The sequence below is a fragment of the Dicentrarchus labrax genome, unplaced genomic scaffold (genome assembly GCF_905237075.1).
Source record: "Dicentrarchus labrax unplaced genomic scaffold, dlabrax2021, whole genome shotgun sequence".
Classification (NCBI taxonomy): Eukaryota; Metazoa; Chordata; class Actinopteri; family Moronidae; genus Dicentrarchus; species Dicentrarchus labrax.
Genome location: NW_026136704.1, coordinates 28,791,790 through 28,808,151, shown reverse-complemented (window position 1 = coordinate 28,808,151; position 16,362 = coordinate 28,791,790). Strand labels below are relative to the sequence as shown.

Sequence of the window (16,362 nt, the reverse complement as noted above, 5' to 3'; positions counted from 1 at the left end):
ATATACCAATAAACCAGATTATCTAAAGTCATGAATCTGGTCTACGCACTGACGTAGAATACCGGAAATTACGTTTTTTTTAGAATACGCGGGAATTTGAGGATCTTTCGTTATTTATATTATCTTTTTTTTTTTTTTAATAGAAATTATATACATGGGCACGGAGGTCCTTTTGTGACTTTTCCCCCTATAAATCTGGATTTTCATTAGAAATTAAACTTAAATTTTATGTCGGTACATTTACTCAACGCAACACGTAAATGCCACGTCACTTCCGTCATGCCAGAGGATTGTGTCACGTCAGGGGCTTCCGCTCCGGGGCTGCAGCCGGATAGTGTTGCTTGTGTGTCCGATAATGGAGACATTTAAAAACAAGGTAAGCTTTGCTGCGTCCATAATGTTGCCTCGCTACCTACACAGCAAATATTCATTCAGTTTTTTACACGATTCTTAATTAACAACATTCTACCTCCCCTCCCCTCCCTTCCCCTCCCCTCCAATACTCCCAACTTTACCATTCTCCACTGTAATGTACTCCACTGCAGCCTGTCCCACACATCACCGTGCAGCCGAGGGGTGTCACACCAACACCAGAGAGATGCACCAGTTGCTGCAGTTGTGTCCACTGCCCGCTGTGCACGCCTCAGATCTTCAAACCAACAGTTTGGAGTAAGGTGCACAAACATCTCCAAGGCCATGCAAAGCGTGCAGTGCAACACAAAGGTAACTGTATTCTTTACATTCTTTAAATCTGTCATTGACCACGCAAATGCTGCATCAACATGTGGAAACAAAATGTTGTAGTTTGACATTTGAAATGCATTTCTTTTTCAGACTACACGATATTTAAATGTAATTTGGAGTGCAAGCCGACTGCACACTTCCACTGTCCCTCCTGCAAACAGTTGTTAGAAAGAAGAGACAGGTTTGTAGACCATTTGGGACAGTGTGTCCAACAAGCTGTTGAAGAGGAGCAGGAGGCCAAGGAGGAGGAGGAGCAGCAGCAGCAGCAGGTGGAGGACGAGGATGAGGAGCAGCAGCAGCAGGAGGAGGACGAGGATGAGGAGCAGCAGCAGCAGGAGGAGGACGAGGATGAGGATGGCAGGCTGGGACGTGCAGCCAACATGGCGCAGGCGTGCGGGGCGTGCGGTGAGGAGAAGTGGGCGCGAGAGCAGCTTTCTGGGCGTGCTGAAGGGTGAGAGGAGTTTTTGTGCATCTAATTAATCCAAACACTGTCAACACTGGCGCTATATGCAAAAGAAAAATGGTTTTAAACTTCCAACCAAAGTCAACTTGGCTTTTTAACAGTGATGTAACTTTGTATGTTTGCAGTTTACAGTTTATATACTGTGGTACAGTTTTGTGTTTTTGGGGTGAATTGACCCTTTTAAACCCCATCACATGTGGAGTCTACGGGTTTATTTTCTCTTCATATTGATATAAAATGTTTTATTAATCTCTAAATAAACCTTTTTCTCTCCGACTTTTGCCACAATGTGATATCTTAAACAGTTTATAGTGTTTTAAGACCAAAAAGAGTTAATTGCTGAGGCACTAACAAGTGTTTTCACAAGAGCAAGAAAGTGATGTTCAGAGCTGCAGTGATTACACAGACTCATGTAGGCAAAAGAAATTATATTATCATTATATTATGAGCTGTTTCTATCTCAGACACCACAAGTTTCCTTTTGTGGAGTCCACCATGTTTCTACAGTAGCCCAGAAAAGACAAACCTGCCTTTGTCATTGTGATGTTTTTTGTGTGAAGCGACGGACTGTAGCACTGCACCCAAAACAAATTCACCCTCTGGTACAATAAAGTTTACTCTAACAACAAAAAACAACACAGGCACAAAACTGAGCACAGTCCCAATAATACAGAATAAATAATGACAACTCAAAGTTGGTTTTTGATGTTGTAATATTGAACTTTCCCATCTTTCTCTTTAGGGACTTGCATATCACAGTGCGCAGGCGATCAGACGGCCGCATGCGTCTGGAGATGTGCAAAGAGTGCGAGCTGTACCACTGTCCCTTCTGCAAGCCGTCTGTCTACAAGCCAAAAACAGACTATGCAAGTGTTTGGACACATGTAGAAATCCACAGAATGAGGGCCTTACAACATGGAGGTCAGAATATATAGAGATCTTTCATCCAAAAGGTAATACAAACTGCTCTCCTGCGACATTATATCCACTCTGATGAATTTTGTTCTTTCTTTGCAGAGTTTAATATCCATTCGTGTCATTTGCAGTGCAGAGGAGAAAGACATTTTCACTGTCCGTACTGTGCAAGGACAATTGTAACTCGGAAACACTTTGAAAGTCATTTGCGCCAGTGTGTAAAGACGCAAAGTTCGTCAACAAAAACAACAAAGTGCATCCAGTCTGCTGCTCCGCGTGCTTCTCCTGCTCAGCCGGCGACCACAGTCGGCCAGGGTGCCATCCTCCTGCTCAACCTCACTCCCCCTTTTCAGCCAACTATCACATTGGGACAGTGTCCTGCTCCACCCAAGCCCCCTGTTAAACAAAGATCTACAGCAGACCAACATCCTGCTTCACCTGACCCTCCTGTTAAACCAAAATCTACAGCAGATCAGCGTCCTGCTACTACACCTGACCCACCTATCGGGCCTTCAACCCCGGTGGACCACCTCTCTACTTTAACAGCCAAGCCGGGTCAAATATCCAGAACAGTGCAGAGAAAAATAAAATGTCCAATGTGCAACCTCTACTTACATAAAAAGAATTTAAGGAAACATAAACTCAGGAAACACTTAAATTCTGAGAAGGACATAACAGCCAAAGACCACCTTAGAAGTCAGTGCATTGACTCTCATAACGGGGTATACGCCGTAGCAAAGTCTTACCAGGCCACCACCGTACCGGTCCACGTCATCAGAAACAGATCAGGCAGCACGCACAAAACGATGTGTGAAGAAGATCGGTGCGAGGTTATTTCAGATTTTCAAAGGCGGAGCGGTTTGCCTGATTGTCAGTGCCCTCATCTGCAGTCTGTTGATTATTGTGTTACTCATGCAAGCAGAGAAGACTTGAAACCTGCTGTGTTGGAGGAACTGGTTGCCAGTAACTGGTTTGGAAAGGAGATGGGAGTCAAGTGCCTCAACCACCGTGACCTAGCGACTCAGAACACCGCGCCGCTTGTTACTCGTGTGGACCTCGGTGGGAGTCACTGCCTGTATTTTTCCGTGTTCGAGCCCGAAGCGTCGCAGTGCTGCAAGTTGGGAAGATTATTTGTGACATACAATGTAAAGGGAAGGTTGTGGCATTGTGATTGTTCCCCAGGGACAATTACCTGCTTGCACAAATGTACAGCCCAGTGGTATCTCTTCCAAACCAACAAAGAGTTATTTACCTCAAACGCCAAACGAGACGCAGCTCTGAACATTGATGAATTAATGGAAGACTCACCTGCAGAAGCCTCCACAGAGAAGTCACCTGGAATTGTTTATCCTCGAGGAGAAGAAGGACTAAATGGACAAATAGCAAAGTACATCTACAACAACAAAAGATTGCCCTCCACGTTCCCAGAAAACATCACCCAGTTTGAAACGCACTTTTCAAAGCATCTGGTTCCAGCTGAAACTGTCTGCCAGCAGTGCCCAGGTCAGGTCTCCTTAACAGAGCCAGTGCTGATCACCAACAAAGCCACCGTGGTGACTTTAACAGGAGTGGTGGAAGGTTTGTCTCCGTACATGTATTACACTGTGGTCTTTTTGTTGTTGTTGTCCCACTTTAAGACCTCTTTTTATGTTTTCCAGATAATTCCACCTTTATCAAGAAGTGTCCAGAATGTGAAATGGTGTACCGTTACCAGGAGTGGAGCGAGGGTCTTCACAATTACAACAACCACATAATCCTGAGTCTGCAACTGTGCGTGCTTCTGCAAAACACAATTAAGGTATTTCATGAAAGAAGTCAAAATACTGAGATTGTTACCTGAACATAGGGATGTTACAATACACTTAACTCACAATTCAATACAAGTTGTTAGTGATGTGTAACGTTTCTCTACGTTATCCATCATCCATCGTTTGGAAAGTCCTCCAGTATTTGTTTTTGTGGAGTTAGAATTTATTTAGTCCGTGCACTGAACGAGACTTGTGTGATGTTACACTGTGTTGAAATAAATGAACTAAATGTTCAGTCTCCTTGCTGCTTGTTCTGACACATTCAGAGTCATTACCGGTTTTTCTGTTATCGTTTGACAGGCGGGCGTTCAAATATATATATCTATATAATTAAATTAATATCAGAAACGTGCAATTACTAGTCGAGTAGGAAAGTCTTTAGTCGGGGACAGCCCTGAATCTTTTATCAAATCATAAAATCCTCTTTTATTTTCTGAGGTAGTGTATAAACTCTCGTCTCACATATTTGAATCTTCACATATTGATATTGCGATTAAACTGTCTCCATTATTTCTTTACATTCCTGCCTGAAAATGTGAATTTCTGTCTGCTTTCATTCCTTAGAATCAGACTGCTGATGGTGGAGTGGTGGAGGTGCTGGAACAGACAACAGGTGGGAAGTCTCCGAGCGGCATCGAGGTGCTTCAGGCGTACCTCCACTTCGAAGCTCTCACAAGTCACAACTGTCCATCTGGAGTCATGATGGATCTTTATCGAAAGGGCGTTTTCAACATGGCAGGTGAGTAAATAATATTACGTTTGTTATTTCAAATCTTTAAAAGGAAGAGCTTTTCTCTTTCTGCTGCATAATAACATATTGCTGAAGTAGAATTTGTGTTTGATCTCAATCAAACCAGCAATCCACATTTATTTTTTCAGGGATTGAGGTTAAAGGTTTGCCTGAGTCCTTAACTGGAGAAGCAAATGCAGAGGAATTCTGGGATTCGGTGTGTTTGGAGATAATCACAAACGGCCTGGTTGCTCGTAAGTGTAATTTGGAGACCTGAATCTAGTTGATATTTTTACAGCTTTCAAATTTCACCTGTATTTTTTAAAGGGACAGTTCATGCAGGTGGGCGTATCTTTTTTTTAATACAGGAAGTTCTACTTACGTGCCGACCGTCGACAGTAACCTCAGAGAAGCTGCTGTCTCTGCTGTCACAACCTCCTTCACACCGACTGACAGTAAGAGGCTGAGCAAACAAAGAACAGAGGAGTGTCACAGAGCTGTTACCAGATATCTTGTGAAAGGATTGCATCCCATATCCACAGCAGAGTCGCCATGCTTTAGGTAGGTTCATGAATTAGTCGGATGCACAAATGTGATTATTTACAACCACTGATCATTTTCATTTCTGCTTTCACTCAGAGAAATGACAGAAACACTAAACCCAAAGTACCACCTGCCTTCCAGAGATCAGCTCGTGAACACGCTGATACCTTCGTGGTACGCTGCGGAGAAGAAACATGTCATCAAAGAGCTGCTTCAGGTGTCTAAGGCTGCCGTCACATGTGACTTGTGGACAAGTTTTGCCCACGAACATTACCTGACAGTCGCTTTACACTTCACGATGGAAGGCCTGAGGAAGCAGAAAGTGCTCCGTACGAAGCCGGTGTACGACGCTCAGACAGACACAGTAGTAGCAGAGCAGATAGGTGGTATACTGGAGGAGTTTGGTGTCGGAGACAGAGTTGTTGCCGTGACGGCGCATAATGCGTTCAGTATGGACATTGCCATAAAGAAGTTACAGTTTAGGAAGCTGAGATGTTTTGCCCGTGTACTTAATCTTGCTGCGCAGAAGGTGTACACCAGCAACACTGTGACCAGATGGGCATCGAATATAAGAGCTGTTGTTGTGTGGATCAAAGGGTCTTCCACAGCTCAAACTGTTCTTCAGAAGAAACAACAGCTTTTGAGTGAGTACATGATATATCTCCTTGTCTTTCTTTTATAACTGTTTCGATATATTCTGTATTTAAAAGGTTGAATGTCACTATTGTGTCTGTCTTTTAGATCTACCACAACACTCTCTGGTTCTTGACGTCCGAACACGGTGGAACTCATTGTACCTCATGGTGGAGAGGTTTGTAGAGCAGTATGCCGCCATACGGGCCGCCGTCACAGATCCACAGATCACGCAGTCCGACGAGAAGAGAAGGTAATAAAAGTTAGTAGGAAAATTAAGAGTTAAATATTATTATTTGTGTGGAAATAACATGTTTGTTGTTTTTTAATTTTACTCCATAGACTGGAAACGCCCACAGACGATGATCGCCAGAAAGCAGAGGAGTTTGTTAAGATCATGAAGCCTCTGTACACATCTGCACTCTGTGTCTCAGCTGACAAGAGTCCGACTTGTAGTCAGATATTTCCCATCCTGAAAAAACTGGAGACCCACTTTGAAACCCAGACTGAGGACACTCTGTTCACAGCCACACTGAAGGGGAAAGTCTGGGCTGACCTGTCCACATGCTACAAGGTAATGTGACCTTTACTTTTTAGAATTTTATTCTTGGTAGCCACTAACGATTATTTCATTAAGAATTAATCTGCCAACTATTTTCACTACTGATTGTTTAGTCTCTAAAATGTCAGAAAATAGTGAAAAGTATAATTTATAAAGAAAAGCAATAAAGCCTCACAAGTGAAAAACAAGAACATGGACATTTTGCTTCAAAAATCACTTTATATAGATTATAGATTAAATTTCTGTCAATTGACTAAATTATAAATCATTTCAAATCATTTCAGCTCTAACTTTGTTTAATTATCGGTGTAGAATTTCATTTAAGTATCTTTACTTCCTTGTAAAGAAGAGTGAAAAAACGTTTTAAAAATTAATTTTAACATATATTTAGACCCGGTGTCAAACAGTATCATGCAAATTAGTCGTACACTGATTTTAAATACTAGTGATGGGAAAAAGGAAGTTTTCTGAAGCATTTATGTTGATAGTGGTTCATTATTTTGAAGCCTTTTGTCAAAATGGTGATATTGTCTGGGCAATTCTTGGTTTTGCACAGGTGTTTCTATTATTTTGTCCACCTCATTCGTATCTATGACAGCTGGCTAAACAACAGAAACATCTCTCTTTATAATTCAGTAAATCAACACATCTCTCAAACAGCTTTAACAGAAACTTCATATTTATATAGGATTTATTACAGGACTGTTGTATTAGACTGCGTTCATTTTAACTTACGATACCTGATAAACTGACAGACATTTACCAAACAGTGGCTCTATAGATAAAAATGCACCAGTGGCCTCATTGACAGAGAATACAGTACGTCAGTAACAAACCTCGGCTGTGGCTCAGGAGGTAGAAGATCAAGATACTGAACCCCATATTGTGCAAAGAAAATTGTGCTAATGAGTTTCTTGAACAACAAATCCCCACAACTGAGAACTGGCTTTCCTTTTTAATCCTCTGGATCCGACATGAGAGGAGGTTTCAGTTCAGGCTCTATCCTTCGGTGTGATTGAACTCGGCTTTCTCCGTCTCGTTTTCATTCCCCACACGTTTGACCATTTAACATTCTTGTGCTTTCTTTTTAGGATGGTGATACTTGGACGTTCCTACAGGAGTCGAGCGCTATGGATCCGAGGTTCAAGAACAGAATTGACTCGGAGGAGATTTGGTACAGAGTGAAAAATGCTGCGGTTAGAGCTACAACCACAACAGAGGTGCAGTTTTCACACTTTACACCAGAGATATCTGTGCCAGCGATTGTGATATGATAAAAAAAAACCACAATTAAAATCATGATGATATGAAATTTATTGGGGTCTGTACCAAACAAACATGTTGTCTTTAATCTGGAGAACAAGATTTGTAGACCATGGCGTCTCTTCAGCACCACAGGACGTCATTATAAAGCTGCTTTGTCACACATTTCACCCCTTTTTCAAAGAATTGCAGCTTCTGCGTTTGGCCATATTGCGATTTTGACCATATTTAGATTAATTGTATCTCTAATCTGTCTCATTAGATCCCAGACTACATAGTCAAAATCTCCTCCTGACGTCAGCTGTCTCAAACACTCTCACCCATGTCAATAAATTAGGATTAAATATATTCTTTATGTGTCAAATCAGGAGGAGCACAAACCTTTGCGGGAGGACAGAGACGCCGATGACGTGTCTGACCCAACTGACCAGTATTCAGATGAGGTAATCCATCCACATGACACAAACGTTTGCCTTCATCCAACTCGTCTTGTCGACACGCTTTGCTTCGTTTTGCCAGACTTTACCCAAAAGGCCGAGGTTATCTGCCCTGGAGGAGCTTTTTGAGGAGGAGGACAGAGCTCTGAAGAGCAGCGCAGCTCCAGAAAAGACACCTTCGATACCCGAGAGAGTCCAGCAAGAGCTACAGCTGTACAGAAACCTGCCCGCGGTACCCACATCGGAGGACGCTCTGGCCTGGTGGTGGGAGAGACGAGACACGCTGCCCCTCCTGTCTCGACTCTCTAACTCATATCTGTGCATCCAAGCATCGTCGACCCCTCGTGAGAGAGTGTTTTCCACAGCGGGGGACACAATCAGCCAAGAGAGGTCACATGTTCTACCAGAGCTGGTAGATATGCAGATTTTTTTACAGAAAAATTGTTAAAAACAATTGAATCCACAATCAATATGTGCAATGCAAAAAAGGTTATTCATGAGGTATTTGTTCAAGCACTTTATTCACCGTGCAGATACAATAAAATTATGTTGATATCAACCTGGAGTTAAATCATTATTTTCACATAATGTAAAGAAAATATTTTTTATATTTGGTCACGTATGCAAAAAAAGTATTTTTGTCTAACTTGAATGTACTTTGAATAATAAAATCACTATTTCTCCTGTTGACGAATTCTACGTTTTACAAAGAATATCAGAAAGCTGAATGAGCTTTGAGTTTGTTCTCTTTCAACCTCTGTATGACCTTAATGTGTAACCAGCTAATGGTTGCTTATACTCTTCATGCAGGAGTCATTCAGCAGTTTTCACTACAATAAAATGATTTGTGAGTCAAGCAAAAGTATGCTTGAGTTGGAGATTATAGCACTCAAATCCAACCCTGGTTTAGCACCATTCTTTTGTTGTATTGGTATTAAAATCAGTACATTTCTAACAGTACTTAACCGAATTAAAGTTTCCCAAACTATCACAATTGTACTAAATACCCAGGGCTCAGACGCACTGGTTGAAACTGAATGCAGAAATTAACCTGTTCACCTCTAACACAGCTCAGTCTGACTTCTCTCTCTTCCTGGAGTTCCTGGAAGAGTTTCGTCTGTTGATCTTTATCACGTCTCCCTATTAATAAAGTTTAAAAGAGCCATAAAGATCTTAAAAACCCATGAATAAATGATGAGGCGGGCACAAGAACAGGCACTCAGTCTGTTTCAGTTTGTGCACAGATTTAATATTTAAGTCTACACATACAGGCAGATAACAGGTGAGGGTACTGATCATAATCAGAGCAGCCCTGTGTATGTCACAGTATAATAAAGTAAACACACAAACAACAATAAAAACATGGCAGCTCGGGCTATTGAAGCCAACTGGAGCAACTGTATTCAAGAGATATTGTACATTTAATATCACTGCAGGATGTTTTTAAATGTGAACAAGGTGACTGAATGAACTCTTTGTGATAAAGCAATGCGGAAAATGTTATCAGGTGCAAATAATAAAAACAAACAAACAGAAAACGAGTTTGACGGCTAAAGGTACCAAATGGTAAAGTAAAACAGGCAGGTGGGATTGTACCGGAAGTTACCTGCGTTGCCTTCAAACTAAGATAAGATAAGATATAAGAAGATATAAGATAAGATATTCCTTTATTTATCCCCCTTAGGAGAAATTCAGGTTCAATAAGGCAAAATAATGCAAAAACAGAGAAAGAATATCACAATAAAAATATTATTAATATTATTAATATTAGAAGATATAAAACTATAAAGTATATACACTATGCATTGTTCAAATAGGATATGGAGTGCAAAATATAAGCAGAAAATTAAACTTTACTAAACTAAAAAACTAAAACTAACCTAAAACTATTAAACTACTAAAGTGTAAATTAAATATAAATAGTGCAAAAGGCTTGTGCGTTGTAGGTAGGAGTTTTAAAGATGAAGGGTAAAGTAAAACAATGTTTTCTACACATTTTTATAGTTGGAAAAAAAAAAAAACATGGCCCAATTTGTAAATCAAATATAGAGTAAATAACGATTAATTTGAGATTTTAAAAAATACATATTTAGTTTAACTTTTTAAATTATGAAACTAGAGATTACCGGGGGATATTGGCAGTAGGGAACTATAATTAATTGATTATTGATGTCTAACATGAATCGTTTTTTTTTTTTTTTTTTTTAAACTCACGGTCACTGTTGAGTTTTATTTTGAAGGGCTGACCGGATGTGATCGATTACTGTCCTCTATTGCTGCTTTATGAAGATAATCGACCAGTGATTGTGGACAGCAGAGCAGCACACCGAAAGCCAATCAAACGGTGGCTGTTTTAATAAACTAATCTTTAAACTCTCCCACACATTGACTAGAGTTTAACATCCCCGTAAAGCTAGACGCCAGAGGACTTTTATTTTGTTTTTTCCAGATGGCGGCGGTGAAGACTTTGAATAAAATGTATGGATTATGTTTCCATGCTGCTCTCCAGACGACAGGACTGAAGGCATCGAGGCTGCTTCCACACAGAGCCTTCAGAGTCAGTGTAAGTCTGTAAACTAAGAGGCTACGAGCTGGTTTAAGTGTCGTTATAAGAGATAGAAAATTTAATGTTTATGTTCGGGGTCTTTTTTTTTTACCCAAGATCGCGTTCCGTCAGTTATCGCGATAGTTTGGGAGAGACAGCTAACGGGAGCTTAGCCGACAACCTTGCGGGAGAGTAACCTTAATCCTGTATTGATTCCCGAACGCGTGTGAGGTCGAAGTGGAGGTGATTTGAAGCATAATCAATATCTTTACTGACACAGGTTGAGTGGAGCCTTGTGTGTGTTGTTATGACTCTGCAGCGTTGCTATGTAGCCGGCCTGGCGACGGTTGAGCTAACGCTAGCTCCGTTCCTATTGGTCGAGCGAAGGGGCGTGAGGAGAGCACTTCCGCCCTCAAGTTCCTAATGACGTAATAATAACAACAAACGTCATGTGGAGAGAAAGTGACGTTGTTTTCTTATTTTTTATGCCCTTTTCTGAATTTTATGTGTCTTTATATCAGGTGTGTGTCACTAAAAGTCATAATTTTATTGTGTTTTTATTAAAGGAAATCATTTAGGAGTTAAAATGTATTTAATATTCTTACACATGTGTTTTCAGAGGTCAGGATATCAGCAACTATAATCTACCAATGTGGTTTATTGATAAATGAATGCATAAATAAAGGATGACAAGTCAAAAAATACATTTTAAATATTAAAGTCAAACTGGCGCACCACTTTACTGTAAGAAAATAACTTTAAATAAAAAACAAATTCACACTTGAAGTGATTTTTTTATGAGCTTTCTGTGAGGTTTTCAGTTGGCGGTATTTTTCTGGAGTCACATACAGTCTCTTTAATAGTTTCCTGTTAGTAGAGAACAATACATTCATTTTGTATATTTTAACTCCCAACATGTCTTCTTCAGCTTCTTCTTCTATTATTCTAATTCTTATTATTATTAATGTATTTATTTATATTCTTGAAAAAAAAAAAGAATTAAATCACAGATCTTACACAATCCCACAAGTTATTTTTTTTTTCCCATTCAGTGTTAACGGAGCAGCTGAAGCTTTTGTTCTTTGTAAATCGTTATGAAGAGAAAGATGAATCCCCCCTTTTGTGTTGTGAGTTTAGAGAGGGCCTTCCTTTGGCCACAGCCACAGTGCTGTTATTAATAAATAATGCTTGTATTCAATCTGTCAGGCCGCACGGCAGCAGCAGCCTTTTGACTCAACGCTGGAAAAGCCACAGTTCCCTGGAGCCTCGGCCGAGTTTGTGGATCAGCTCGAGTTCATTCAGCCCAATGTCATCTCTGGGATCCCAGTGTACCGGGTGATGGACAGGCAGGGCAATATCATCAACCCCTCTCAGGACCCTCAGGTACTGTCACCCTGCCTTCGCCCCTGGTTATTCAAACACCTCCACTCCTCACTTTATTGGGCCAAAGCTAATTTGTTTGGTGTGTTTCCTCTCTTGCCCCCAGCTCTCCAAAGAGACAGTCTTGAACTTTTATCAAAAGATGACTCTGCTGAATACAATGGACCGCATTCTTTATGAGTCTCAGAGACAGGTATGTTGTTGTTGTTGTTTCCTCATGCATTTCCTGGTGTAACCATGGAACAGCTGAAGAATGTTGTAACATGGTCTTAATTTGTCTCTGCTACAGGGTCGGATCTCCTTTTACATGACCAACTATGGTGAGGAGGGGACACACATTGGTAGTGCTGCTGCTCTTGACCCAACGGACATGGTCTTCGGTCAATACAGAGAAGCTGGTAAGGATCAGACCGCACGTGTTTCCATTTTAGATACAAGTTTACTTTTACTTTAAAGGTTTGATAGTGATTAAAACAGTTTACTTTTTACTTTTACTTTTACATCTCATTTTTGTAGTAGTTTAGCTACATTATAAGTGAGCCAGTTCTCCCTTTGGTGCACAATAATCACATGGCCGATGATATTCTAGGGAAACAATGCTTCATTCAGTCAGTGAATCCCACGACCTGTGTGCCACACACCCTATGTCACACTGTATCAGTCACTCAGGTGTTCAGTCATTCAGAAAAATCACAAAGTCAGTCTTTATTTGTACATCACGTTTTGTATTAACGGCAGCTGAAGTTCTTTACAACTAAAAATACAGCCACAAATAGACGGCGTATCTTGAACAAAATTACACATCTTTAAAAAAAAAGGGAAACAGAGAACTGATTCGTTTAGATCCAGAGTCGTAATTATTCATCACATCATAAAGAATACACTGTTCTATAATCCATTTTACCAGCAGTAGTGACCTGATTTTAAACTAGCTCAACATTCATTAACATACAACCACTTAGAAATACTTTTAATCAGAATCGGCTTTATTGCCTAGTAAGTTTTTACACGTACAAGGAATTTTTCCGTGGTGTGTTGGTGCATAAAAATCACAATGATTAAGTACTTTTTGAAATATAAATAAAAAAAAATATATAGAAATATTTAAAACTGTACAGGGAAGATATTTACACACAGCACTACTTGTGGTTCTTGTTTTATTGTTTCTGAGAGAAAAGTGTGTAAAATAGACAAAGGAGAAGGAAAACATAGCCAGTACAGCTAAAAGCCGTCTCCCCATCCATATGCCGACCTGACTGCTGTCACCGTCTGTACTCCTCCCCCCCCACCCCCCACCACTGCTTCACTCTTGTGTTGTCCATATAACCTCTCCATTAATGCCTACCCTGCAGCCTTTTGGATCACCCCTGCATTCCCTTTGACCATAATGTTCTTTTCTTGTGAGCAACAGTATCATAATTCCTATGCGGCCCTACAGGAGTGCTGATGTACCGTGGTTTCCCTCTGGATTTGTTCATGGCTCAGTGCTACGCCAACGCCGATGACCTCGGCAAGGGCCGGCAGATGCCTGTCCATTACGGCTCCAAAGACCTGAACTTTGTCACCATCTCCTCTCCTCTGGCCACTCAGATTCCTCAAGGTGAGCTGTACACCCTGTGTGTAAACCTCTCCAGCCCTTAAGGCCAATGCTTACACCTGTAAATGTACATTAATGCCTGATGTGTCTGTTTCAGCGGCTGGAGCTGCATATGCCTACAAGAGAGAAAACATGAACCGTGCTGTGATCTGTTATTTCGGAGAGGGAGCAGCCAGCGAAGGCGACGCACACGCCGGCTTCAACTTCTCTGCCACCCTCGAATGTCCACTGATATTCTTCTGTCGTAACAACGGCTACGCCATCTCTACCCCCACCAACGAGCAGTACAGGGGAGATGGCATTGGTAAGGAGCCTCGGTGCCGTAATCTGCAGAATCTGATTCGATTTGTGTGTCTGATTTATGGTCACACGTTTCATTCTTTCTCTGATTGAACAGCTGCTCGTGGTCCGGGTTATGGCATGCTGTCCATCCGTGTGGATGGTAACGATGTGTTTGCTGTGTACAATGCTACAAAGGAGGCGCGCCGCAGGGCTGTGGCTGAGAACCAGCCCTTCCTCATTGAAGCTATGACCTACAGGTTGGTTGAGTGATTCTGCATGTTCAGACCCTCGTTTAATCCCCAGTGAAGGTTTTAACTGTGCCATGATTAACATGAAAAGATATTCTGTTAAACGATCTGAATTTAACCAACTGTGAGTTCAGATCATTAAACCTGAGTACACCATTAAGCAGTTCACTGAAAGATTTTGAACTAATTACTATGTCCTCATTTTACAAACCCCAGTATGTTCTTGTAAATGAGGTCAACTGGATGATCACTGTTTGGGCAGACCTGTATGAAAGACCTGTGTGAAACTGACTAAGCAACCAGCTACTTCAGTTAAGCGGAGCTAGAGAAGGAAGCTTGGGTTTTTGGGTGTAGTATCTATTCATTGTGGGCAAACTGCTATGTGAACCACAACCATCATGCATCTGCAGTTGCCTTCAGCATTACATATAATGTGAACTGGTACTGCTGTAGTGGAAAGTCATAAACATTAAAAAAAAAGAATCCTTTTGAGCAGGTAGCGCTCATTTATTACATAAATAGAGCTAGAAAGGGACTTTTGAGGTGCAACACTGGATGTTTTCCCAGTGAGTACATAAACTGATAAAAGATGAGTCATTAAAGAGGAATTGTAAGCAAGCAGAAAATAGTTTCTCTCTTTATATCCAAAGAAACAGCAGATAAAGAACATGAACAAGCTTTTAAATCCTCCCAGCAATACGACACCCAACCCAGAAAAACAACCACACCAACAAAATACAAGGTCAACATTGAGGAACAAAAAAATGGAACAAAACGTATATCTGATCAAATACAGTTCGGGTTTTGTGGTCAGCTGCTTGCTGCACTGAGTTGTCAGTCCTTTCTATTGTGTCGCACAAGTTAAGATCAAAGGGGGGAAAAATAAGAGTGGAAAGTAAATTACAAGTGAGGACCTCGACATTTTATTCAAAATTGACCTCGTTCAGTGATATGTTGGGGAAGATAAAAGATTAGGTGATGGGTTGAGTAAGAGTAGATCTGTGAATTATACTAAAATATTAATAATACATGCACTTATCTGTAAGCTTTTCCTCCCTAAACTATACCTTGTGCATTAAAAGTTACATATTTAGGAAGGATTCACACTTTAAGTGAAGTTCTAACAAAAGGAACATTTTATGAAGAGTGAAAATGTACTCACTGTGAAAATGTTGTACTATGAAAAGCCAATTGAAGAAAAAGAATTGTGTCCACTCTTCAGAATTGGCCACCACAGCACCAGTGACGACAGCTCGGCTTACCGTTCGGTGGACGAGGTGAACTACTGGGACAAGCAGGACCATCCCATCTCCAGGCTGAGACATTACATGTCGGCCCGCAGCTGGTGGAGCGAGGACGACGAGAGGAGCTGGCGGAAGCAGTCCCGCAAGACGGTGATGGAGGCGTTCGAGAGGGCCGAGAAACGCCAGAAGCCCAATCCCGAAATGATGTTTACTGATGTGTACCAGGAGATGACGCCCAATCTGGTCAAGCAGAGAGAAGCCATGTGGAGGCACGTGCAGCAGTACAAAGAGCACTACCCACTGGACCTGTATGATAAATAAACTGCGCTGCCCGGGGATGGAACGAGTTGTGATTTGGTGAACACGTGGTAGTGGGTAAAGATTGAGACTTGGGGTAAACTGTTGGACACCTTTAACTATATTCATAAAAGTATAGTTTTGATATGATGTGTCATTTTCTTTCTGCACAACAGGGGACAGAGTGAAAAACATTGTACTTCATGCCTCTGGGTTTTGGTGCCTTAAGTTAACAGATTAACATACTGTCAGTAGTAAAGCTTCTCTGTACCCTCTCTTGTTTCACAGCAATTCCAAGATGTTGTTTCTTCTTTAAGTGGAAAAAAAAAAAAAACATCTGCTGCAGTTGGAATGGATTATGCATAAAGAAATAACACACAAATCAAGCAATAAACGGTGGAAGTTAACCTCTGTTGAGTATGCTCCTTCGCTTGTGACTGTCCTCTACAGTGATTGTGGTATTTAACAGGTTTCCTTGTGTATCATTGAGGTGACTGAATTAACTCGTGTTAAAGAACCTCCCGATGTTAATATAGTTTTAAGTGTACACACCCACATTTTAAATGGGTTTGTATGCTGTTACACACTGTTTCTCAACTCTAGAACTGTACACCCATCTAGCTCATGTTACATGTTTGGTGTTTTGTGGAAAATAAACTATTGAACTTTCA

General features: G+C 41.0%; 2 protein-coding genes across 5 annotated transcripts; both read left to right on the top strand.

Annotated features, from left to right (window-relative positions):
* Positions 1-262: 262 nt before the first annotated feature.
* On the top strand, positions 263-8,657 carry LOC127362148 (uncharacterized). Of its 4 annotated transcripts, XM_051397546.1 has the most exons (16): positions 263-376; positions 546-723; positions 835-1,013; positions 1,047-1,195; positions 1,950-2,128; positions 2,225-3,700; positions 3,781-3,920; positions 4,495-4,669; positions 4,810-4,914; positions 5,029-5,221; positions 5,300-5,847; positions 5,945-6,089; positions 6,179-6,410; positions 7,490-7,618; positions 8,030-8,104; positions 8,181-8,657. In XM_051397546.1, the coding sequence occupies exons 1-16, from the start codon at positions 356-358 to the stop codon at positions 8,544-8,546; spliced, it is 4,290 nt and encodes a 1,429-aa protein (XP_051253506.1). In that variant the 5' UTR covers positions 263-355; the 3' UTR covers positions 8,547-8,657. The 4 variants fall into 4 exon arrangements, with proteins under 4 accessions (XP_051253506.1, XP_051253508.1, XP_051253507.1 ...); XM_051397548.1 differs by having other exon boundaries at positions 835-1,195; positions 2,225-3,625; XM_051397547.1 differs by having other exon boundaries at positions 835-1,195; positions 5,345-5,847.
* A 1,713-nt stretch (positions 8,658-10,370) lies between these two features.
* Positions 10,371-16,362, top strand: bckdha (branched chain keto acid dehydrogenase E1 subunit alpha). Its single transcript, XM_051397558.1, has 8 exons — positions 10,371-10,661; positions 11,850-12,026; positions 12,130-12,216; positions 12,313-12,421; positions 13,462-13,623; positions 13,718-13,924; positions 14,018-14,159; positions 15,373-16,362. The coding sequence occupies exons 1-8, from the start codon at positions 10,548-10,550 to the stop codon at positions 15,713-15,715; spliced, it is 1,341 nt and encodes a 446-aa protein (XP_051253518.1). The 5' UTR covers positions 10,371-10,547; the 3' UTR covers positions 15,716-16,362.